The 24,348-nt window shown below is 44.4% G+C and overlaps 1 protein-coding gene across 2 annotated transcripts in view; it reads left to right on the top strand.

Annotated features, from left to right (window-relative positions):
• VGLL4 (vestigial like family member 4) overlaps nucleotides 1-18,220 on the top strand; it is a 74,252-nt gene extending 56,032 nt beyond the window's left edge. For both annotated transcript variants that reach the window (XM_005531814.3, XM_005531813.3), the window contains 3 exons: nucleotides 9,389-9,611; nucleotides 13,074-13,188; nucleotides 15,387-18,220. In XM_005531814.3, coding sequence (XP_005531871.2) covers nucleotides 9,389-9,611; nucleotides 13,074-13,188; nucleotides 15,387-15,655 — 607 coding nt within the window. In that variant the 3' untranslated portion in view covers nucleotides 15,656-18,220. The remainder of the gene's footprint in view (nucleotides 1-9,388; nucleotides 9,612-13,073; nucleotides 13,189-15,386) is intronic.
• Nucleotides 18,221-24,348: the final 6,128 nt, after the last annotated feature.

The following is a 24,348-nucleotide window of genomic DNA, read 5'->3' as shown; positions in this document are numbered from 1 at the left end:
AAAGCCTGAGATCTTAGAAAGAAGCAAGAAAAGAACCGGTAACCTTTGCAAACACACTCTGAATGTATATCCAATCCCATGGAAACAAAAAGTTTAATCTCACTTCTTTCTATTTAACCATTTTCCCAGATGTTTCCTGCAGTTTGACAGATGTGCATTTTACTAGAAAGTTGTGCTCTTGAGAATGAGAATGTTATGGACACGGTTGCTATAGACAATGACTGTGTGAGGGTAAGGTTTGGAATAAAACCTTACATTAATTTCTAGTTGAATCAGTAGTTTTGTTCCCCAGGCTGGCGGTGCAGATGCTGTGGGATGGCCGGCACAGCCTGGCAGGTTTAACTCCTTCCTGCAGCATTGCCAGGTGCTGGCAGGCCGCTGCAATTCCCAAACAGTGATCTGGGGGAGGAGGCTGAGGGATCCCAGGGAATCCTTGAGCCACAGGGCTGGGGGCTGGGGGATGCCTCGAGGCTGGGCTGTGCAGGGCTGGGTTGGTTTGATGTTTATCCTTAGAGAAAGAGGAGGGGAATAAAAGGACTTTGCTTCCATTAGGATCTGGAGGGTTTGATGGGGTCAGATGCTGATGATGGAGATCCCAGTGATGGGGTCGCTTTCCCAGTGGGAATTCTGCAGAGATGGATCCCGTGTGGGTGAATCCCCAAGTGGATGGACCCTGTGTGGGTGGGTTACAGAGTATTCCGAGATAAAAGGACCCCAAGGATGGTCAAGTCCAGCTCTCCAGTGAATGGCCCATGCAGGGATTGAACCCAGAGCTGTGGTGGTGTGAGGTGTGGGTACATCCATGGGGATGGATCCATATGGACACGACTGACACCACTGCCATGACTGATGTTCTGCTGCCCAAATGATGCTTCATAAACCTTTGTCACGTTTTTAATCAGTAACTGTCAGCATTCACAAACCAATAGCTTCCAAAGGGAGTAAGCAAAATCCCCAAACATTTTAGCTTGTGATTTGCTTTTCTAATTAAAAAACCCTAAACCAGAAGCTGCTGTGAGAGGAGACTGTTAATTGCAGAGTGTGGGGTGACTGAGCTGCAGAAATGCCCTCTAAACACTCACCTGCTGCTGCTGGGGTCCATTTGGTTAGCAGCTTTTCAAGGAAATATTTTACTGTATTGGTCTGAATAGTTGTGCAATATACAATGAAGCTGTTACTGGTTTTATAGTGCTTCTAGAGTTTTTGGTAATTCAGATTTTATTAGCAATTACAAACAGTTTCAATAAACTTTTAATGAAATATTTATTCCTTCTTTAAAACAGCCTGTGAAAAAAGTCTAATTTCTTAAAACCAGTTGTTTAAACACTGCTCTTGGTCTAAAAGCTTAAGGAGCCTGGGTTTTTTTTTTTTTTTGAGAATTTTTGAAATGTCTGGAAGTGAATTATTGTCGTTTCTCAACTTTTCCTGCTTCACCTCAGCTAGTGTTACAGTGTGTACATAATTTCCAAGTTTTAAGGATCCCAGGCTTTTTTCCTTCTTTCTCATTAGACCCAGTGAAGCTGGAAGGGAAGGCTGTGTAGTCCCATTTTCTCCTGATGGTTTGGCACAGTTAATTCCAGGACTGTGACCTTATTTTCAGAGGCTGGTTTGTGTTGTTAAAGCTCTTACCAAATAAACCATGCTGCTGTTGATATCTTTTACTTCCCCTATCATCTGTTTGAAGAAAATTATTAATCTGTTCCTCTGCTGTAAAGTTCAACCTGATGCAGTCTTTTAGATGGTGGAACTAGGGAAAATCTCACAGACTTGTGAGAATTTGGGGTTCATGGATTGATTTAAGCTGGTACTGACTTTTACAAAAACAGTTCCATGACAGCCATTGGGTGATGATCAAAACTACTTTTTCCAAATTAAAAAAAAGGTAAAAAATATTGTAAGTAACAACCCAGTGAATCCTGTAAGAGAACACAACTGGCATTTTGTATTTCCTTTAACATTCCTGCCAGGTTTCACCACTGAGTTTGAACACCAGCAGGTTTTCCCAGAGCCTGCAGGACAGCCTGAAGTGCCCTGGCAGTGCTGAGTGCCCGTGGCTGATGCTGTGCCCTGGGACATGACCCACTCCTGCATTTGATGTGCAGCCTTTCCCCTGACACTGGCCTGGGGTGTTCTCTGGGTGATCATAAATAGTTTTTACAGTATTTTCCACTGACTGGGTATAAAAGGCTCGTTGCATGTGCCAAGTTTGACTTCAAAGGGAATTGTAAAAGCTGCACATGACCCCTCTGGTGGATGGGTAGAGTGCAGGAGGAAATGTGTGCCAGAGGTGTTTAGGTGGGCACTGCAGTGGGTACAAATGAATCCTCTCCCAGACTCTGTCCCTCTGACCTTAGACATGCTTCCATTAAAGCCTCCCTGCTCTTTCTCTACACTCAGATTTTCCTTCCTGCTTGCTCAAAATTTGGAGTGTCTCTTTTACCTCGTGTTTTTGTCATTTGCGCTCCTGGAAGTTCTCCCCTCCAAGCATCCAAAGTGCCTTAAGCACTTGAAGCAGCTCAGAGTTCTGCAAGGATAGTTTTAGTTTCCCTTTCAGCAGTGATTTGCTGTTCTGGATCCCATACTGTTCATCCCAGTGCCTCCAGTATCCTGCCTTGGTCCACTCCCTCTGCTTCACCAGCTTTGACTGCCTCAGGTACCTCAAAACACCCAGGCACTGTGGTGGCCTCTGCAGAGCTCTCTTTGGAGCTAGAAAGGAAACCTGAGTTGTGGGCTGGACTGGCAGCTGTAGGATGGAGTTGCTGGCACGCTTTGATGTGTCTTGAGTTTTGCAGTTTTGCTGAAACTGCCATCCAAACAAATGCTCTCCAAAGTGCAGTAGCAGCAATCTAAAGGACAGACCACATCCTCTGCAGAGCCTCTCAGCTGCCCAAACACTCACCTCCTTCAAAGCTGGCAGAAATAATTCTCCCAAGCAGCATTTTTCTAGCATGTGGTGCAGGATTTTCCAGAGGCAACTGGAGCTACTGTTGTTCTTTGAAGAGAGAGTTCTGGAGAGATGGCTGGATCAGATAAATCCCAAAGACTTGGTTACTTGTCCCATCTCCTTTCCAAGAACCGCTCTGCTCCCAGGCAGGAGCTGGGACAAAGAGACCAGAGATGCCCTGGTGCAGGTTAGACGATCAAAGTTTCTCCTTTTGGACTGATGGGATTGGTGAGAGGCTGGAAACGTTTTGTCCTCAATCCTTGAAAAGCTGGATCTGATGGGAGCTCAGCTGCTGGTTCCCACCTAGTAAGAGTTAAACAAAATGTTGAAGAGACAGAAAAGGGTTATGTTTATTCTCCAGAAATCACTGTGCCTTTTAGGAAACTTTTTAGGATTGCTGCAATATTCATTTATATCTAGACACTTGTTGTTGTAACACTGAAATCTGGAGCTTTCTCTTGTTCTAGCTCCATTTTTTGAGCCATTCATGATTTTAAAATATTCTTTACAGGCTAAATTTTGTTAAAGCTACCTCAGCAGAATTAATGACATCAGTTACCATTTCAGAAGTTTCCTGGGTATTTATTATAATTTAAATTTTTGTTCTTTGTGTCTTAGGAATGGCTTTAGATAAAGGCTCTTCAAAAAATGATAAAAAATTAGAATGAGCCATCCACCAGGCAAAAGAGACCCTAAACATAGGAGTTGGGGTAGGTTTGGAGTTGGAATATGTTTGGAGCTGAGCAAGGCAGCAGTAGTGGGGAACAGAGAGATTAATGAGTCATTTTTCCCCTTTTTAAAAAAAGGTGAATTGCAGGTAACCTGCAGTCTGTACCTACTTCAGCGAGGTAACTTTGTCATTGTTTCTGCATTGTGTTTGTACACATGTTCCAGCAGTGACAGAGCTTTTAATTTAATAAATCCCTGAGTTTTCTGTTATAGAGCACCTGGTGCTGTTTTCTAAAACCATCCTGAGAGTGTTGGAGCAAAGATGGCCAAACATTAAAAAAGAATCCTGTGAGAAAATGAGTAGGATCTGAGATTGTGTTAATTGATTTTACTGTACATTAGATTTAGATTTGAGTTTCGTGGGTTTGGCTTTGGACTGAGGTCTTACATCATGCGGTTCTCTTGCATTCTTTCATACTTGTGAATATTAAGGCTTCAGGAAGGGAAATTCGTCTGTATCTGAATATTTGTGCTTGGTGCAGGCTGTAATGGGACACTCCTTTATGCATTTCATAGCTTATTACTGATTTCTTTCTTCTACTGTGAAATCTGTTCTCCTGGTTGATTCCATTTACAAGTAACTGGCCCAAGGTTTATCTCTGAAAATCCTGTTTTGGTGAGGATAAGTACAGAAAGCCTGACTTGTGTTTGTTTATATGTGAGATTATCCCATTTCTTTTTAGTGTTTTTTCAATGGTTTAGACTTAAAGGTCTTTCCTTTGAGTGAGGGTATTCATTGTGTTTCTCAGGAAAGCATACCTGGTTCTATGGTAGGAGTGATTCCTGCAAAAAACAAGGATCTTTGCAAGTTTTGGGATGAAGTACTGAGCCAGAAAAGGAAAAGGAACTTAGAAGCACAAAGCTGATAAAGTGGGATGGAACAAGGTTATATATTTAGATGACAGTCATTCAAGAGGGTATTGGGGTATTGCTTGGAGTATTTTTTTCATGTTATGAATACTTCAGATAATTGGCTGGCACTCAGCAAATTGCTGCTGCTTTCAGGTTTTATTGGGGGTTTTGGTTTGGTTTTTTAGTGAATTTGTGTTGCTTAAAAATTTCTGAATAATGAACTTTTTAGGATTTTTTCCCTCGGATGTATATGATCTTATTTTGAAATACCACTTGAAATTCTAGTTTTCCCACCTCACAGTAACAGAATTAATGTGTGCAAGTAGATCCTTTTGCAGGAAATGATGCTCAGCATGTGGAGCAGATACGTCGTATCAGTGGGTTAAAAAGTCTTTAACAAAAGCAGCTGCCCTCTTTCAGACTTAGTGAATAAAAACAGTAAAAGATGTTTGGAAAAGAAGCATTCTAAAGATGCTGAAAATGCTCAAATCATACCGGAATTAGGTTGCAGAAATGGAAGTTTGCTGTTAAGCAATGCATTGTGTTTGTGTGAAGAAAAGGGGCGGTTGTTCTTTGTGCGAGTGAAACTCTCCTCTGCAGCTTCCATTTCAAGGCAGCGCTCGGGTTCTGCCAAAGGGAGTGAGACCCGTCTGTGATCCTTGCCTTGGAGGTACAGTAATGCTTTTGGCAGCATTCCTGAAGGCTCTGCAGGCTGGAAGTGAGTGCAGGCAGCGCTGTCCCCTTCGTGGGCCTCTTTTTCCCCTTTTCCTGCAGCAGCTGGCAGAGGCCGCCTGTTGCTGCGGGCCGGGTGTGAATTCCCCTCTCTCGGTGCCAGCCAGCAGAACAGCCTCGGGTGAAGCTTCTGCAGCCCAAAACGCTGGGAACACAGGGATTTATCCACCTTGGAGCTGCCCTGAGCAGGGCTGAGATACTGGCATGGGTAGGGCTTTGGTGACAGCCACCCCAGCACATGATGCTTGGTAAGTGCTCTGATTCACTGGGGAGCAGCTGGAAAAACCGTGGCTGTTTTTAAAGATTTTTTAAGGATTGGAGAAGGTCCATTGGAGGTTGGGATCATGTCTAATGTCGCTCAGATAAAGCTGGAAGTAGCTGGGATAGCTGTGTTAGCAGGGAAAGGCGATGGCGGGCATGGATCCCTGTGCCTGGGTCTGCTCTGGGCTCACCCATGGGAATTGCTGGATTTTAAGTACTGGAATTGCATCTCCCCTGCTGCTCATGGACTCAGGGTTGGTAAAATATGCTGATTTTTAAGACAAACTGGAGTCCAGGGATGGCAAAGCTGTTTGGACAGCTGGATTTATTTGTAGTATATATTTTTAAGTTACTTTTCAAGCTTGTTCAGAAATCCTTCTTTGTGATTTTGGGTCTTTACGTTTGACTTGAGAGATGCATCTCTGAACTTGCCCAGAGTGTGTGGAATATTTGAGCTCATGGACTTCAGTGAAATATGATTATCTTCACACACTTATCTTCTGATTGCCCCTCCAGATAAAGTCTTTAATACCAAAACAAGAACCATCATCATCATCACAACAACAAATAATCCATAGAAAATGATTTTTTAAGTGACGCTCTAAATTACTTAATAGCATGAAGCTGAGGAATGCCCTATAAATAATCTTACAATTGTCTAACAAATCTGTAGGATTTGCTATTTATGTGTGAACAGGAGGGACTCACAAATGCTGCTATATTTTCACAAGAGCAGAGTTTTTATGGTACTGTCCTACACGGTGCTGGAACATTTCCAGAAGAAATATTATCTGATGTGGAAGTAAAAGCTTCAGGTGTTTGTCATTTTTTCCAGAGACTGTATGAGTTGAAGGTGGATGAATTGAGGAGAGAATTTTCAGGGAGTGGATTATAAGCAGCTCCCTGCCTGGAAGAGGAGTTGTTCTAATTTAGGAAGAAGGAATTATTTGCCTGCAGAAAGGCCTGGGGTGTGGTCTGCTGAGATAGCTCAATAATTTTAGGTGTCTTTAGGGAAGGTCTGTCTCTGGGCTTGTTCCTGGAGACAAGTTGATCCCATTCCCCAGTTTTTTGGTCCCTTCCTCCAAAAGTCTTCTGGGAAAATTTTTATTGGGTTTTTCTGTGTTGCAGTTTTTGTTAGGATTGGGTTTTTGTTTGGGGTTTTTGTTGTTGTTGTTGGTTTGGTGGTTTGTTTAGCAGAAAAACTACCGGTTCATCAAAATTTAGGGCTGTGACTCTTCGTTTAAAGTGAGGATGAGTGAAATAAGTGCTGTTGTGTAAAATGGAAAATTTATTTTGCTTGGGAATTTCAGGAAGTTTGCTCATCAGTGGTCACTTGACAGCCCCACCCCCCAGTAAATGCAATGCTAACTTGTTGGAAAGGGAGTTCTAAGACAAAAAACCCCAAGCAACTGGTGTAGGTACATGTTTTGATTCATTTCATAAGCATTTTTTGGGGAGTAAACAAAATTTTTGCTTTGAAAATCAGCTTGTGCTTACTAAAATCAGAATAATTCTGAGTAGAGATTCTGTTTTTGAGGCAGTGAAAAGTAGGAATCTCCTGGAGCTGTTGGTAGTTTTGCAGCTTCCAAATTGTAATTTTAATTGTAGTAGCCCAGCTAATGTTTAGTTGAAAACTGAGAATTTGGATTGCAGCCTCCAGAGGTTCTGCGCTGCAGCACCAAGAAGGAACATTTGCTGAACAGTGATTTTAGCCGTGGTTTTTGGTGTTGCTGTTTCCCAGGATATCCCAGGCTTTGTCCAGGCTGTGCGTGAGGTTCCTGTCTGCTTGCTCAGGGCTGGGGTGGGATCATGTCCAGGAGCTGTTTCCATGCTGTAATCCAAGAGGAGCTACTGTACATTAAATATAGAGCCCCTTGTGCTGCCATTAACTCACATTTGCATCAGTCATTAGCTCAGAGCGCTGCAATTCCAAACTTTCCTGCAACTGAATGCTCCTGGAACTGAGCTGGGACAGTGCTGGGACAGTGATTCCTGGGGAATTGTGAGCTGCTGGTCAAATCCAGCCTGGAAAATGGGCATGGAGAACACACAGGACCAGCTGTGCAAACTCCAGGGTTGGATTTTACGGTGGATTCTCCTAATCTGCAGCTGCTAATTTGTAATTAGTGAAAAGAGCCAAGGGAATGCAAAGGGTTACAGACTGTATTGTTGCGCTGTTGGCACTGCCCTCCCCAGGCTGCCAGGGGAATTTGGCGCAGTCCCTGTGTCCTGAGCTTCCCAAGTCACTGGTTGCCTGGCATCGTGTTAACCCAGCTTCTACCGCGAAAAATGAGTTGAGATTTGATTCAGGAGCAGTAATTTCTCTACAGCCAAGTGACTCTTGAGCAAGCTGAGGAATAGCACTGAGGAATTGAGAGTAGTTCAGCCAAAGTGCTGTTCCTAAATGCAGCAAAGATCTGGATCCTCATCTCCAGAGAGGAGGTGACCTTTAGCTGTTACCTGGCAGGGGCACAAAGATGACCAAGATACAGGTTTTATTTGAAGAAAGTATTACTGGAATAAAAGGTTGTTGAAGAGATGAACTTGGGAGTGGCATGAAGATGATGAGGGAGGAGCAATGGCTTTGTCTCTCTCCTAATACAAGAGTCAGGGCTAGAGCAATCCAAGCCATTGAATTTTAGGTTGAAAAGAAACAAAAAGAGCCTGTGAAGGAAAGTTACTTGAAAAAGTATGTAGTTTAAAGCCTGGAATCCATGACCACGGGATGTTGAGGCTAAAGGGTTTAGGGCTGGGTGGGATCACCATGGGATATCCCCACACCCCGTGTGGGTTTTTTAGGGGCTTCTTATTTCCCTCAATTAGCAGGACATTTTCCCTCAGCCTTGCTTGTGGAGAGATTTCCTCAGACCTTGAAACAGGCTTTTTGGATTTGTAACTTACTTCTACATTGAACATTGATTCCTTTTCTGTTTTCATCAGAGCATTTTTAAAGATTGTTCCTGCATATTAACTTGCTATGATAGGCTTTAAAAATGGGGGCAAACCCACCTTGAATTTCACACATTTACAGAGAGGACACAGAGGGAGTTTCATTGGTACTCAAGAATGGTCCAAAGACATGTTGTTCTTTTTATTTTCCATAGAGCCAGTAGTCTCCCCTGGTGCTTTTGCAGCTGCAGTTTGCTGTTCCCCACTGCAGTGTGTGAGCTCTTCCAGCACTGGTGACTCCAGGCTGCTGGGGATGCCCGTGTCCACTGTGGGTGATGAGGGAGGTGTTTTTCCCTTCAGCCACTGGTTTGCCTTTAACAGCAATTCTGTTCCAGTATGGGAAGTGAAATCCCTCATCCACAGATACAAACCCAGCTTTCTTTCCACTGCAGTGAATGGTGGGCTCGTTATGTGAGCACATCCACAGGACTGTTCAGGAGTAGCTGGAAATCAGTCTTTCGAAAGGGCAGTTGTAAATAAATGATTCTGACATAAGTCCAGTGTAGTTTGCTTTTCCTGCATTTTCTCCTCAGAAAATTTTGATTCTTGCCTTGACTCCCTGCATTTTTGCTGATATCAGCCATGTCTTTTCAGTAAAATAAACCCTCCTTGGGCTTCAGCAATGCTTAGAGAATATTGCAGTGTTGGATGGAGTGGGCTTAATAGTCTGGTATAGAGGAGGAGTCTGATGTTAAAAAAAGTTTCTTAGTGCATCTGGATGAGTATCTGAAGAAATTGCAGGCTGAAGAGAGATGATGGTTGGCAGAGCTGGCAGGTGTGGGGGGTTGGCTTCTCTTGGGATATCCCACTGGGGGATTCCACCTTGTACAGCACATTCCTGCCAGGGCTGATGGAATGCTACATGTCTCAGGACAGCCTGGAACCACACTAATCCCTTTCCCCTGCTTTCCTCCCTGCCAGAACCAAGACCGCCAACGGGGATTACCGGAAGGAGCACCGGGAGCGGAGCCGCAGCCCCATCGAGCGGGCGGCTGCCCCCACCATGAGCCTCCACGCCAACCACATGTACGCCTCCATCCCCAGCCTGAGCATGGAGCAGCCCCTAGCACTGACCAAAAACAGCGTGGATGCAGCCAGGACAGTCGGCATCTCCCCCAGCCTGAGCAGCGTGGAGCGGCAGCAGGTACGGCACCCAGCGCAGGGGAGGCTGCTCCTCGGGCAGGAGGGGCTTCAGAAGGGCACTGTGCTCACTGTCATACTCACTGTGACATTGCCAGGCTTGGGAATGCAGGTGGGGTGTTTGGGAATGTGTGGATTATATGTGGGAATGCATGTATTGTATATGGGAATGCATGTATTGTATATGGGAATGTATGCGTTGTATTTTGGAATGCATGAGTTGTATTTGGGAATGTGTGGGTTGTATTTGGGAATGTATGAATTTTATTTAGGAATGCATGTATTGTATATGGGAATGTATGCGTTGTATTTTGGAATGCATGAGTTGTATTTGGGAATGTGTGGGTTGTATTTGGGAATGTATGAATTTTATTTAGGAATGCATGTATTGTATATGGGAATGTATGCGTTGTATTTTGGAATGCATGAGTTGTATTTGGGAATGTGTGGGTTGTATTTGGGAATGTATGAATTTTATTTAGGAATGCATGTGTTGTATATGGGAATGTATGTGTTGTATTTTGGAATGCATGAGTTGTATTTGGGAATGTGTGGGTTGTATTTGGGAATGTATGAATTTTATTTAGGAATGCATGTGTTGTATATGGGAATGTATGTGTTGTATTTTGGAATGCATGAGTTGTATTTGGGAATGTGTGGGTTGTATATGGGAATGCATGAGTTTTATTTGGGAATGCATGTGTTGTATATGGGAATGTATGTATTGTATATGGGAATGCATGTGTTGTATATGGGAATGTATGTGTTGTGTTTGGGAATGCATGTATTGTATATGGGAATGTATGTATTGTATATGGGAATGCATGTGTTGTATATGGGAATGTATGTGTTGTGTTTGGGAATGTATGTATTGTATATGGGAATGCATGTGTTGTATATGGGAATGTATGTGTTGTGTTTGGGAATGTGTGGGTTGTACATGGGAATGCATGAGTTTTATTTGGGAACACACATATTGTATATGGGAATGTATGTGTTGTGTTTGGGAATGCATGAGTTGTATATGGGAACACAAGAGTTTTAATTTGGGAACACAAGAGTTTTAATTTGGGAACACAAGAGATTTAATTTGGGAACACACATGTTTTATTTGGGAGTGCACATGTTCTAATAGGGAATTCAGAGTGTGGTTCAGGCAGGCTCCAACACCTCCTCAGCAATGCCTGGGGGCATCCCCTGTGCCCCTCCTGGTGACCCCTGTGTGCTCCCCTCCCCTCTGAGCCAGCTCTCTCCACCCTCAAGGGGGGGTACAAGACGTAAAGGAAAAGCTGACACTGAATGATCCTAGTTGTTTTAGACAGCCAGAAGCCTTTGCTGTGTTATTCAGAGCAATGTTGTATCATTAATTCCCTTTCCCTAAAGCCAGGCCATTCTTTTTGATTATTTTATGCCCAATTTTCATGTGCTGGAGCAGTTGTTAATGTTTTTTTGTTGGTTGTTCTTTGGTTTGCCATCCTGCACATGGCATTTGTTTTGCTGCAGAAGTGTTGAAGCTGAGCCATCTCTGTGCAGGTTAGGCAAGAACAGTTTTCTTGTTTTATCCCTGCTACAAGTGGACAGACAAAGCAAGAGGATTGAACTGTGATGAGCTGCAGCACTGAGAAATTAAACTGGCCCATGTAGCCAAGCTCTTCCTTCCCTGGATCCCTCTCTTCTGTTCTCTTTGACATTTTGAATCAGATTACAACCATTTTTCTTGGCAAAATAGGATGTTGAGGCAAGGCCTTGCTAAGAGCACAGGGTAGAAATCATACAAAACAAAAAGTGTGCTGAAAAAAAAGAAATTCTAGTTTAATGATTCCTTGTTTTGGGCTTGGATTTTTTTTAACCTTAACATGTAAGATTTCATCTTACTCTGTTTCTGATAAAACAGGTAGGAGAAAAATACCTTATTTGCAGCAGGACAGGGTTATTCAGCTATTGTAGTTAGTCGTTAGTACTAAATTCTCAGTTTATCTCAAGATTTTCATATAAGTTTCTGTATTCTGTACACACACAACCATAGCAGAGGATTCTGGCTTATTGGGTTCTTTCAGGTGTTGGCACGTGCATTTCTGAGATATTGTTACATGTCTCTCTCTACTTCCCACCTCCTGCATGTCCAAAATACTCTTCTGAAGAGAATTGAATACATGCCTTTCTCAAAAACCACTTCAGAGAGGCACAAAATCCTGGCCCCTATGGAAAATAATCACTCCCACATGTGAATTGCTTACAGAAAAATCAAATAATTCTTCTGGTTTTCTTTATTTACTTTTTTTACTTTGCTGCCAGTTAAGATGTAAATAACCTCATTGCTGTTCAGTCCTGGCAAAAATTGTGTTAAACTTCCCTGGAGAGCTCAGCTCTTTTACTTTACTGGCCTTGTTCTTACAATGCCTGATGTTCCACCAAAGAGGGGAAATTCCCTCCTTCCTCACTCACCTTGTATGGGGGTAGGTGATTTTTTTTGTGGGTAAAATTTTGTAAAATGGTCAAGAAATTAAATTATATCAATTCTGTTAATATTTTGAACACTTACTACTTAATTTGCATCAAGTATAATGGACTCCTTGCATCATCAAATATATGGAATTTATTCCAATATCTGTTGTTTCCCTTCAGCCACCTGGAGAAACTGGGACATTTCTATTCCCAGGGCCTTGTGTAAATTTCCATAATAAACAATTATGAAAAGAGTATTTCGTAGTTACACTTAGAGTATAGATGGTGGAGTTCTAATGTTATGTAGCTGTGAATATACATTTTGGGGAGTTTTTATGTGCTGAGAATGGTAGTGATGTTAAATTAAGTATAAATTAATTCACCTGCTGGAAAGGCAGGTAAATTCCAACAGGGAAGGATTTGTGGTCTAGAGTGGCTCAGAGTTCTTCATATTTAATGTACATCCCGTGTGGAATACAGAGGTAGGGCTAGGAAAACTCAGCTTCTGAACAAAAATTATAACACCAAGACAACAAATAACCTGGAAAATCTGCAAAACCCTTCTATGTGTGGCCACAGAATGAAACAAACATTAAATTTGTTGGCATTTAGTGCTGGATATGGAACTCAGTGAAGCTGACACAATCACTGTAAAATCACTCTAAAGATTTGCTTTCACACTGCCCTGTTTCTGTTCACTGAAACAACAAGAACCTCTATGGAAATGTGATGTGGGTTTTCATTTTGATCATAGAAATATTGGATATTTAGGGTTTAGTATGAAATGGATAGTTTATGGATTTAATTACCATGGCTGTGACGTTGCAACAATCAGTGTAAGATCACTTTTAAGATTTACTTTCACACTGCCCTTTTTCAGTTCACTTACACAAAAACCGCTGTGGAAACGCAATGTGGATTTTAATTTTTAGTCAAAGAAACAGCTGAATATTCTGGGGTTTGATATGAAGATACAAATTGCTGCTGCTGAGTGTGCCACTGTGCTTTGTGTCCCCTGCAGAACCGTCCCTCTGTGATCACCTGTGCTTCTGCCAACAACCGCAACTGCAACCTGTCCCACTGCCCCATCGCCCACAGCGCCTGCTCGGGGGCTGCCTACAGGAGACCCTCCAGCTGTAAGTGCCACCCTCCCAGCTGCCCTTCTGCCTTCCCAGCAGAGCAGAATGGTCCCACTGTGCCCACACTGACAGGGAGAAAAGGGGGTGAAACAATGGACACCCCCCTTGTCCCCTCCTGTGCCACGGCAGGAGAGGTACCGCCACACAGCCAGGGGGAGAGAGGTGTTCTTTCTTCTTGTTTTGAAAAGCTTATTGAAAAACAAAACAAACGAGCACCCCACACAGACAAATAAGTCATTATGTTTATTTTAGTGCAGCTGACAAACAGCAGCCAGGGCCAGCAGATCCCCCCACGCTCTTATTTTAGGAGCTGTAGTTTCCCCTGCTCTCTCAATAGCCAGGAGACTCTTGGGATTCAGCTGCAGTCGCAGAAATCTTTCCTGAGGCCACAAATCCCCTTCCAAAGCCCGTACCCTCCACCCTGCTCTGCATGGATAACACAAAAACCTTTGGAGGGCAGTTGCTACAGCAACCCAAGCAGGGAGCTTTAGCTTTCTGCCTTCTGTGCAGTGAGTACTGCTCACGAGATCTGCTCAGGCAGTACTTGCTGGGAAAGTTGGGCTGTTTCTGTTCACTCGCACTGCACAGAAAGCACAGGGGAAGCTCAGCCCTTCCCTTGCAAGTCCTTCACCTGCTGGGGCAGAGCTTTCACTTGCACCATTGCCAAAAGCTCAGGGCTGTGGGGCTCCAGCAGCCAGGATGTGTCCATGGAACAATGTGGAACAATACCAGCATGATGTAGGCAGCAACCTAAAGCACACAGCAGAGTAATTTTTCCTATTTTATTATTAATGGTATTTTTTTTATTTTTATAAAGTTCAGTATACTGTTGATAAGTAGAATTGGGAGCTGAAGGAGGCCCTTAGACTCTTAGAGAAATCAGTCATTGGGGATCTCAGATGTTACAAGCTGGTGCTACTGGTCTCAGGAGAGCTGCTCCAGTGGGCATGGGAACAGGGCCGGATGTTTCCAAAAAAGATTTGTTTCCTGTCAGGTGAAGAGGTGTCTGTGCATGACACTCATGTTTATTTTAGGATCAATCAAACATTGCTTTAGGATCAAGCAGGGGGGCTGTGCCATGGATCCTAGTTCCAAGTAATTTTGGAAAGACATTTCTTATTAAGACACACAAATACTGATTCTAAATTGTAAAACTTCAGTGCTCTTATATTTAGTCTGAGGAGTTGCTACAGTTCTTGTTCAAAGCCTGTCTTTTAAGGCTTGGTAATAGTCTTACAGCAGTGCTTATGATTAATTTAGTTCTGACTGCTCCCAGCACAAGTGTGTGGAGTAAGATGAAACCCTGAGCTCAGCTTTTGGCATGCTGCAATCTAGGATGAGGCCTCCTCACACCTGACTGCTATCAGCACGCTTGGGAGCTGATTTTAAACAACTGTTTACATCATTAATTCCATTTAAGCCTAAACATAAGTTCTTCGTGATTGTTTTGGAAGAAGGTTTCCATAGAATTGGAGCTGGAGCTGTTAGTTCCCTGAGGTAAAAATATAATTATATGTAAAATCTCACCTGTTCCAGGTCACAGAAACACAGAAATACTTAACTCCAGTTGGTTTTTTATCATTTTAACTCCTTCCTTCCCACCTCGTTGCCCCTCCACCCTTTCACTCCCAGGTCTGTAAGGGTGTGAGGAAGGCCATCCTTGTGACAGGCACTTGTAGTGACAGGGAGATGCTTTGGGGGCTGGAGCCCCTCTGCTCAGGAGCCAGCCTGCGAGAGATGGGGGTGTTGAGCCTGGAGAGGAGAAGTCCCTGGGGAGAACTTAGAGCCCCTTCCAGTTCCTAAAAGGGCTCCAGGAGAGCTGGACAGGGACTTGGGACAAGGCCCTGGAGTGAGGGGATAAGGGGAATGGCTTCCCATGCCCCAGAGGGCAGGGCTGGATGGGGTTTTGGGCAGGAATTGTTCCCTGTGAGGGTGGGCAGGCCCTGGCACAGGTGCCCAGAGCAGCTGTGGCTGCCCCCGGATCCCTGGCAGTGCCCAAGGCCAGGCTGGACAGGGCTGGGAGCAGCCTGGGACAGTGGGAGGTGTCCCTGCCATGGCAGGGGGTGGAATGAGTGGGCTGAGCTTTAAGGTGCTTCCAAGGCAGGCCATTCCAGGATTGTGTGAGAGCAGGCAGGATGAGGTGCAGGCTGTGAGTGCTGGCAGGGTGTTGAGTCCCTGTGCTGCTGTCCCCACAGCCACCGCTGCGTGTGACCCGGTGGTGGAGGAGCACTTCCGCAGGAGCCTGGGCAAGAACTACAAGGAGCCCGAGCCGGTGGCGAACTCGGTGTCCATCACGGGCTCTGTGGATGACCACTTTGCCAAAGCACTGGGGGACACGTGGCTGCAGATCAAGGCTGCCAAGGACGGCGTGGGCAGCAGCCCCGAGTCGGCGTCGCGGCGGGGCCAGGCGTCCCCTTCCTCCCATATGGTCAGCCACAATCACTCGCCCTCCGTGGCCTCCTGAGGACGGCACCCTTCCCGGCGTGAATTTGCATGGTTTGACTGAGCTTGGAACAAGTGCTTAAATAGTTCTGGGGGAGAGGAGGTTAGTTTTCAACACACGGTTTTGTGTACTCACTTCGTTGGTTTTTGTTTTTTTGTTGTTGTTGCAAAAGGGTGCCCTTAAAGACGATAGCAGGAACTATTTCATAAAGATTCATACGATGTAGCATCCTTTTTTTTCCTGCCTCAATTACCAAAGAAACCTCTGATGCAAATCTGCTGCCCCTTAAAAAAATAATGCACGCTAATCCACAAAAGCCATTACACTTAGTTGGTTGACCCAAGTGCTTTTTTGCTTTTCTTAGCTTCTCAAGACTAGAATTTGTCTGGTTTGCTTACATTGCTTTTTTTTTTTTTTTTTTTTTTCCTCTGTGAAGTAATTTTGTATGTATATACTTGAAAAGAACTGTCATGTATGATTTGCACTATTGGAGGAGGACTGAAGTTGCACAGCAACTTTCTGGAAGAGGCTAATATTTTGAGGGCAAACTGCTGAAAAAAGGGTTTAAGGATGACATTTCTATCAGTTTGATTTTTCTTAGAGCAAAACAGCTTTGGAAGGGGAAGTCTCATACAGGTTATAGGTCTTTCTCTCTTTAGATTTCAGGTGCTTAGTGCTTGCAACTGGACTGCATAATTTACAGAACACGGGCATTTTTTCCTAAACACTGCAGTTTGTTAGAGTAGAGCTGAGGTTGGAGGGTTCCATAGTGCTTAACGATGCATGTTTTATGAAAAATAGCTGGTATCTATTAATGTATAGACAGTAAGAATCATAATACTTATTAGCTTCTCTTCAGAATTAGTTTATTTTTGTCAGTAACAACCCTAGATATACTTACTGCTGGTACAGTTGTACTCTATGATATTTGTATTTGCTATTCACTTTAGTGGCGGCAGCACCGAGGGCAGCTCAGGACAGGCCTCGTGCAGCACTGCTGCTTCACAGGGATCTGCTTCCCAATCCCCAGTCTGTGTAATCCACCCTGAACTAGCTGCAGGAACTGCTACCCTTACGGATCTTGGCTGGACAACAGATTGTTACAGTTTGTGAAAGACGATCTTTCCCTTTGTTTATTTTGGTTTTGGTTTTTTTTTTTAAGCCAATCCATCAGCCTACGCCAAGTCGCAGCATACATTCCTCCAGTAGATTTTATACAGGTATTACTGCATTTATCATCATTTGCTATATTAATAGCTACTAATTAGAAACTAGGCAGTAGAGGCAGGCATAAAACCACAGCTGTGCTAGTGCTAAGAGCTTCTCTTCTTCTTGTTCAGTGTAACTACTCTCCCCAGTACATTCCATCTTCCCAGGACAGTTGCAGCCAGGGCTTGGTTTCTGTACCTGAAGGGATGGGCTCAGTGTAGGAAGTGAGCTCTGGTTGGAAGATGAACTCCCAAGTGATGTATTATGGACTATGTTACAGTATTGGGTCCATTGTGGCTTCTGTTTTATGCTTTTTGTTATTTTTTTTTTTTTAAAGTTAAGCTATTTAATTTGGAAAAGGTGCAGGGTAGAAAGAGATCGGGAGATTGGCTCTTACTCTTGGTAAGAAGGTGGCTGCTCAGTTTTCTTTAAAAAAATGGAAAAAAAACCCACAAAAAAACCAACCCAACACCTAAGCCCCCCAGTTTTACACATTTCACTACCATCTTACTGGGTAGTCAACGCTTCCTTGCTTTGGCATTCAGTACCCTACTCTCTGTAGGAAGATTGTTAAAAGAACACTTTTTTATATAGGTAACTTTAAGACCATCGTTACGCTGTGCGTAAAGAATGTACAGAGAAATTTGTAGGTATTTTTTGAGGAACAATTAATTTGTTAATGATATGTAGCTATTTAATTTTTCCCTTTCCTTTATTGTAATCATTCTTTTTTTTTTTTTGTTTTGTTTGTTTGGAGAAAAAAGTTGATCTTTTTTTTTTTGTTGTAGATTTGTCTGTAATACAGTAAAAAGTGCAGGAACACAGTTATTCTATGAGAACACTGCATTAGCATTAATAGCCACTCGTTTGTTATTGCTACAGGCTACTGAGCAGTATAACAGTCAATACTAATACTGTAGATGGACTCTGTGGAAAATGTGACTCCTCTATTTCTTTGTAAACACAAATCAGATAATGTTTTTAAAGCTAATATTTTCAATAATAGCTGTTTTACAAGGTTACATTTACTTATCTGAGATAGGTAAATGGATTTGAGGGCAATAAAGATTTAATGTGCTATGTCCAGTAAAACAGACACTGGACACAACAATGTCACGAAAGCCAAAGGGTTGGGGGGAGGTGGAAGGACACTAAACTGAACTCACCATCACGAGACGTGGTGAAGTTTCTTCACAGAGCCAGGTTATCTACAGTTCAGTTTGAAAGATTCTCTCTGTGTTTGTAAATCTGTAATATACCATTCTTTTGTGGCCTTGTTTCACCTGGAAAAAAAAAAAAAAAAAGGTTTGGCAGGCCATCTTTTTTTTTTGTACTTAAAAGTAGCCTTAAAGAACAATAAAGTGCTCTTAAATCACAGGTGTGTTCCTAAGTGTGTTCCTCCTGTTGTGTGTGAGGCAGAAACAAACCTCTGGCCACGTCCTGCTTTCCTTCCAAGCATCCCTGCCTTTTTTAGGACCAGAAACCCACTGGTGGGGCTGCCACAGCCTCAGTCTGGAGTTCAGGGGGGGTTTCCTACAAGAGTTTGTCACAAAATCCTTTACAGCAGTAAAAATCCCCTGCAGCCATGCTGGGCCTTGGGGCACTCACCTGGACAGGAACTGGTTTGGAAAGCACCAGCTGGTCCTGCTTTTCTGTCCATGAGAAGACAAATTTTATGGCATTTTGTTTGTCCCTCAACTTCTTCAGGGAATCCCTCCCTGGTGAGAACAGTTTCAAACGTTAACATTCACCGTGCTCTGTTCCAGGTTCACCCTTAAACAGGCTGAGTGTGAGAAAGCCCAGGAAGGCAGGCAGGAGAGGGGCTCCAGAATGAACAGCAGCTCTGAAAGGAGCGAGACACGCAGTTGCTGCTGGCTCAGCAGGGTTTGCAAACCCCTCGGGGTGAGGGGATGCCCTGAGAACGCTTCCAGGAGGTTGGTGTGACACAGCTGGAACATCTCCCTGTGGGGAGAGCCCGAGCCCGGGCTGGGAGGGTGTGTGGGGGCAGCCAAGGACAGGGCACCCCGTGGGGAGCTGCTGTGCCTTCAGGAAAAAGGGAAAACATCCCGGGAAAACATCCCTGTGCCAGCTGTCGGGGGCTCCACGCCACAGGCCGGGCACATCGATGGCTGCCAGGTGAGGAACTTCCAGCAAACTCCATTTTCTCCCGGGAAAAAGGACTTTTCTAACTGGCACAGGGGGTGGCAGCATGGCCTGGAGAAACCAGCCCAGACTGACATTTCATTGAGCTATTTGTGATGGCATCTTCTGCCAGCTCCTGAGAGGCACTTCCAGCTGTGCCTGCAGTTCACCCCACACACCCACCTTGTTCCTATTGCCACCCAGCCTTCATTTCCCTTTCAGAAATCACCACCAGCATCCTCAGGGCTCAGGGAGTGCCCTCTCCTGAATGCACTCTGGATGTGTTTCAGGCTGGGTCGGATGTGGAAGTCACCTTTGCAGGCAGATAGATCCAGAGTGAGCTGGGCAGTGCTGCTGTGGCCCCGAGCATGAGCACAGTGAGCCTGAGCTGCCCGGGGGGCTGATGGATGATCCCTGTGAACGGAGACTTCTCCAGTGTCCAAACACCGGCACCAGCTCGTGTTCTTAGGGCCACAGAAACATGTCCAGTGTTATTTGTGCACTCCCTGGGCTTGCACAGGGGAGTGTTCGTGCTATCTTTGAATCCTTCTTGAAATTTAAACCCCTCTGCATCCTCCTGCTGCAGCCCCAGGTGTGCTCCCAGCTCTCTTCCCTTAGCAGACAGTGATTCCACAGCTGGATTACAAGGTATCATAAAGCACGTTTTATCCCTGAAGAGCTCTTCATAGAAATGACATCCATTTAGTAAGTTTTTAACCTCTCTTTAAATGGGAACCACTCTGCTCCTCTCTGGAACAGCTGCCTCAAGTGCTTTTCTGGTACAAGGCAGCCAAGATAATGGAATTGTGAGTTTCTGAGCTGCAGCTGCACACGGTGGGACCAGTGCAGAGCATTCCCAGTTCAGGCTGCTCCTGGGCTGCCCCTTCCCTGTGGGCAGTGTCCTGCTGCGGGCTCCATCCCTGAGGAACAGGAAATTCCCCTCTTTTCCCTGGTGAAGGAGCAGGAGCTCGGCTGGGCAGGGGTTCTGAGCTGCTAATTGCTGTGTCACTAATTGCTGTCACTCGGGCATCCAGAGCCAGGGACATTCCTCTGCTGGGAACGGCTGGCACGGCTGGCCATTCACACTGGCATGCATTTATATTGCAGCAGAGCTGGAAAAAACAGAATCCCTTTTTCCACGGGCTAATTTCACATCATGACAAAGCAGTTACTGACTTGCACATTTCACATTTCACTGCAGTCACATGAGACCTTTCAAGCTTTTCTTGCTCACAGCCACTTTCTCTGCTCACTGCTGCACTGTTCAGCCTAATTTTATATTTCATTTTGCTAAGCAGCAGCTTTCTTAAATGCCAGGGAGAACATCTGTCTTCTCTCCATCACAAAGAGAGACAAAGGCATCTGTCAACACGAGGCTGTGTCAGCCAAATGCCTGCTACATCTCATAGGCAAAAAGCTGCTTATCTTCACACTGTTTACTCAGTTTGGGGGAATGCTGTGCACACAGAGCCCTTCTGAGAGCCTCTGCTAGCGTGGGGAATCAAGGTTACCTTTTTGAATCCGGGAAAACACAAAGCTCTCATCTCCTGCTTCCTGAAAACAGTAAAATACTGTGGGTTGAGCTGTGTTAATGACATCTGGCTTGTGTGATAAAATATAAACAATGTACCACTGAGGTTAGAGTAGTTCTAGGTAGCTAAAAAGTACAGGATTATTTTAATTTTTTTTCTCTTTCAGAGGAAAAGAAATTATTCAATACATTAAAAAAATTATATATCTCAGGCTACACCTAAACCTTTGCTCTCAGTGCCACACTGTAATATTCAGTGCAATATTCACTTACTCTTTTTTTTTGAAGGGGGGAAGTAGAGATGAAAATAGTGGAAGGAACTAATAATACTCACGGATCAAAGCAAGGGCTTTTCCTTTTCCTTCTTGCTTCCAAGGGATGAGTTCTTGGGCTCCTGCTAAGAAAATCCTACAGAAAATCCCAGCTTATCAACTTCCCCAGAGGAAAGTGTGAGCTCAAACAGCACCACAGGGAACAAAGGCTTTTCTCTTGATTTCCCTGACATACCTGGAGTGAAGCTGATGCCATTTTTACTCCTCACAGGCCCTGAGGAGTTCCTGGCCCTGTCCTGGCTGCTCCAATGTCCTGTTCCATGCCCTGACACGAACACACCTGCTCAGGAAGCACACCCCAAATCAGAGCTGCTAAAAATAAATTCACCCTCTGCTGTGAAGGTTTTCACCTTAACAGCAACCTCGTGTCACTTGTCTCTCCTCCCCAGCAGCTCTCATACCTCCCTCAGGAATTGGAAAATCGAGATTAAAAGAAGTCATTTATTAACCTGCAAGTGCCTTTAATAAAGCAACAGCAGAGACCAGCAGCCCTGGTTCTGCAGTGCAAGCAATATTCTCATTTTTCCCCCGGGATGCAGTCACACATATGTCCATAACTCACCTTTTGCTGTGAGAAAGCCCCAAGGACACATCAGGAAAGTGTCCAGAGGAAAATAACATCTGAAAGCACTCCAGACATTTCCCTTTGTTGTGATAAAGATGAACCTGGCTCAATACAGACCAAGAATAGGGCTCAGAATCATCAACCATATAAAGGTAAAATGCACCTCAACTTTTCAAGATGTTGCATAAATTGTCCTGTTTCAGAGTTCTTCGTTTTGCTCCCTCCTCTGACAGCTAATTCAGCCTCCAGCTCCCTGCTCTGGGGAATGTAATTAATGTCATTAACTCAAACGTGGACTTTTCAGGTGGGGAAATGAAGAAAAAAATCCCCAAGAATTACAAAGCCACCATTTAAAACAATCCCAGGGCTTGTTTTAAAGATTTTCACCAGATCTCCTCACACCAGGAAATAAAGCTTTGCTTGCTGCCAGGCTTACAAATGCAGCCCGAGTCGAGCTCTGGCCTCTCAGGATGATGCAAAAGCAGCAGCAGTAAATCAAATCATGGCTTTGCTGACACATCTCTACCTTTGAGTGATTAATCCAACAAATAAACAATTTCTGCCTGGAAATGCAGGAAAGGGGAGTGTGGGATTCTCCTCCTGCTCTGCCTGAGCTCTGGATGCAGTTTTGGTTTACCAGTTCTCAGAGGAAATGTGAAAAATGCCCGGGCAAAGGCTGAGGATCAAACTCAATACAGATCCACCCATCAGGGATCATTAAAAACAAACCACTGAAGGCAGGAAATATTCTCTATTTAGATGAAAATTTTGCTCATTTTAACACTGCCCCATCTGAGATCCCATCTCCTCTCCTCTCTCAAAGCAAATTACATTCCCCTCAGGGAAATGTCCATTTTACCAGCACAGATAAATTAGCTCACACATATCACTCTGGACTTTTGAGACTTCTTTACACAACTCCCCAGCCATTAAAAAAAAAATTGGTTTTCTGCCTTTCTAATGCTAAAGAACAGCTACAGAGCATTGTTTTTATATTACTTGCACAAATCTTCACTGCTGTGTGGCTGTTTGCCCTGCACAGACACCCAGGGACAACAAACAACATCATCAAAGTGCTGCAGTGCCTGGAGAGCTTTCTTGCCATCAGTTATTTGGGTTCTAACTGATGTGATCAGCTGTAACACTGGTACCTCACAAGTGTGTTACACACCCCCAACACTCAGAAAAAAATACTTCAATTTTTCAGGAGCGAAATTAAAATCAGGTTATTCTAAATAATGGAATTCAAAATTCATTCTGTCCTTGAGGCATTTAGCTTCACATTTTCAAGTCTTTTTGACACGGCCACAAAACAGATGGGTTCGTTTTGAAATGAAAGAAAAAGGAAAACAGATCCTTGGGAACTGCAGGAACACAAAACAACAAAACCCCAGCGCTGGGAGAGCGGCAACATTTTGAGAGTTGAGAAAGCTGCAATTTACCCAGCAAAGTTTCTCCCCTCAGGAAACCTCCAGTGCTGAGCTCTGCATCCCCAAAGTGGGAACCAGCTCCACTCCAACCTCCAAGGCAAACACAAAGCCCCAGCCAGGAGGGGTTTGGGAGCGCAGGGATTGCACGGAGGCACCAGAGCCCACGTGAACCTTCCAGATTTGTATTTATTTGTTCAGCTTCTGGGTGGGGAGTCTGCTGAAGAAAATCTGTTGCTTTAATTGCTCTGGAGGTACAAACTGAGAACATTCCTGCCCTTCCTGAGAGCACCAGAGGAGTTGGGTTAATTTCTGTCCCCGAGAAGTTGAAAGCTGCCTGGGTGACCTGTCCTGCCTGGGACCCTCTGAAGCCTTCCAGCCACAGCTCCCCGTTGTTCCACAAGTCTGGAAACCCCACAGGAGTGTGGGAGCCCCTCAAAAGAAAAAAAAATAAAGGCTGCTGAGCCTCAGGAGAAATCCCTGGGCAGAGAAGGGATGTGCCAAGGCCCGGGGGATGAACTGGAGCTCCTCAAAGCAGTGACAGTACCTGGGCCAGCCCTGGGCCAGGCAGGCTCCATCCAGCTGCTCCTCCTGGATCTCCTCCAGGTTCTTCTGCCCCTTCCTAACTCCCATCTGGAACTGGAACAAGGGGGGGAAGGAAAACATTAACGTGGAAGGACAAAAGAATTGCTGGAGCTTCACAACAACAGAGATTTGGGGCACTGGGCAAGGCTTTCAAAGGATTTTTCAGTTCATTTGCTCTTCCCTCATAATGGAAGTTTTGTACTTTTTTTTTTTTTAGTGAAAAGCTTGACTGGGGAAAAGAGCCAATGACAACACTGGGAAAAGTTTGTAAAACACAAAAATATCACTAACACCACTGTAGATCCCAACAAATTACAGGTCATGGCAACTTATTTACTCTTTGTACTTAGTTCATGAACGCTGCTCTGTAGTTCACTCAAAAAGTGACCCCCCCCCCTTTTTTTTTCTCTCCTCTGGAGTATATTTACAATATATGATCAGAATTAAGAAATGCTTGTTAATTAAGAACATTTTAAAAAACCCAAGCCCAATTCTTACTTGCTTCTTAATTCTGTTCCATTACCAAAGTCAAGGCACACCAAATGAATCCTAAGCTTTGGTTCCTGGGGACAGAACTTTCAATGGGAGGACACAGCCAACATTTCCTGCCCCTCTCAGCCTGAGCTGCTGAGCTCTGTCACCCCCAATTCCAGCTGGGTGTGGATCTGAATCCCTCTGGGATCACTGACTGAGACAAAGCCAAGCTCCAGAGATGGGTGACAAACACCACGAGCCTCAAACCCAGAAATTCCTTTTAACAAAGAGCATCCAAATAGCATTTCCTCTCCTGTTTGTCTTCCACGAGAATACCAAAGCTCTTTGGTGACTCCTCCCCATTTCAGGTGATTTGTTACACAAAGCCCAGGCCCATCCTGGACACTGCCCAAACACACCTGCAAGAAAGAGCCAAACTGAAACAGGGA

Source organism: Pseudopodoces humilis, chromosome 13 (genome assembly GCF_049639895.1).
Source record: "Pseudopodoces humilis isolate 2021_Gansu_Grassland_sample_001 chromosome 13, ASM4963989v1, whole genome shotgun sequence".
In the NCBI taxonomy this organism is placed as follows: Eukaryota; Metazoa; Chordata; class Aves; order Passeriformes; family Paridae; genus Pseudopodoces; species Pseudopodoces humilis.
Note: the sequence above shows the minus strand (reverse complement) of the source record. Positions and strands in the feature narration are given on the sequence as shown.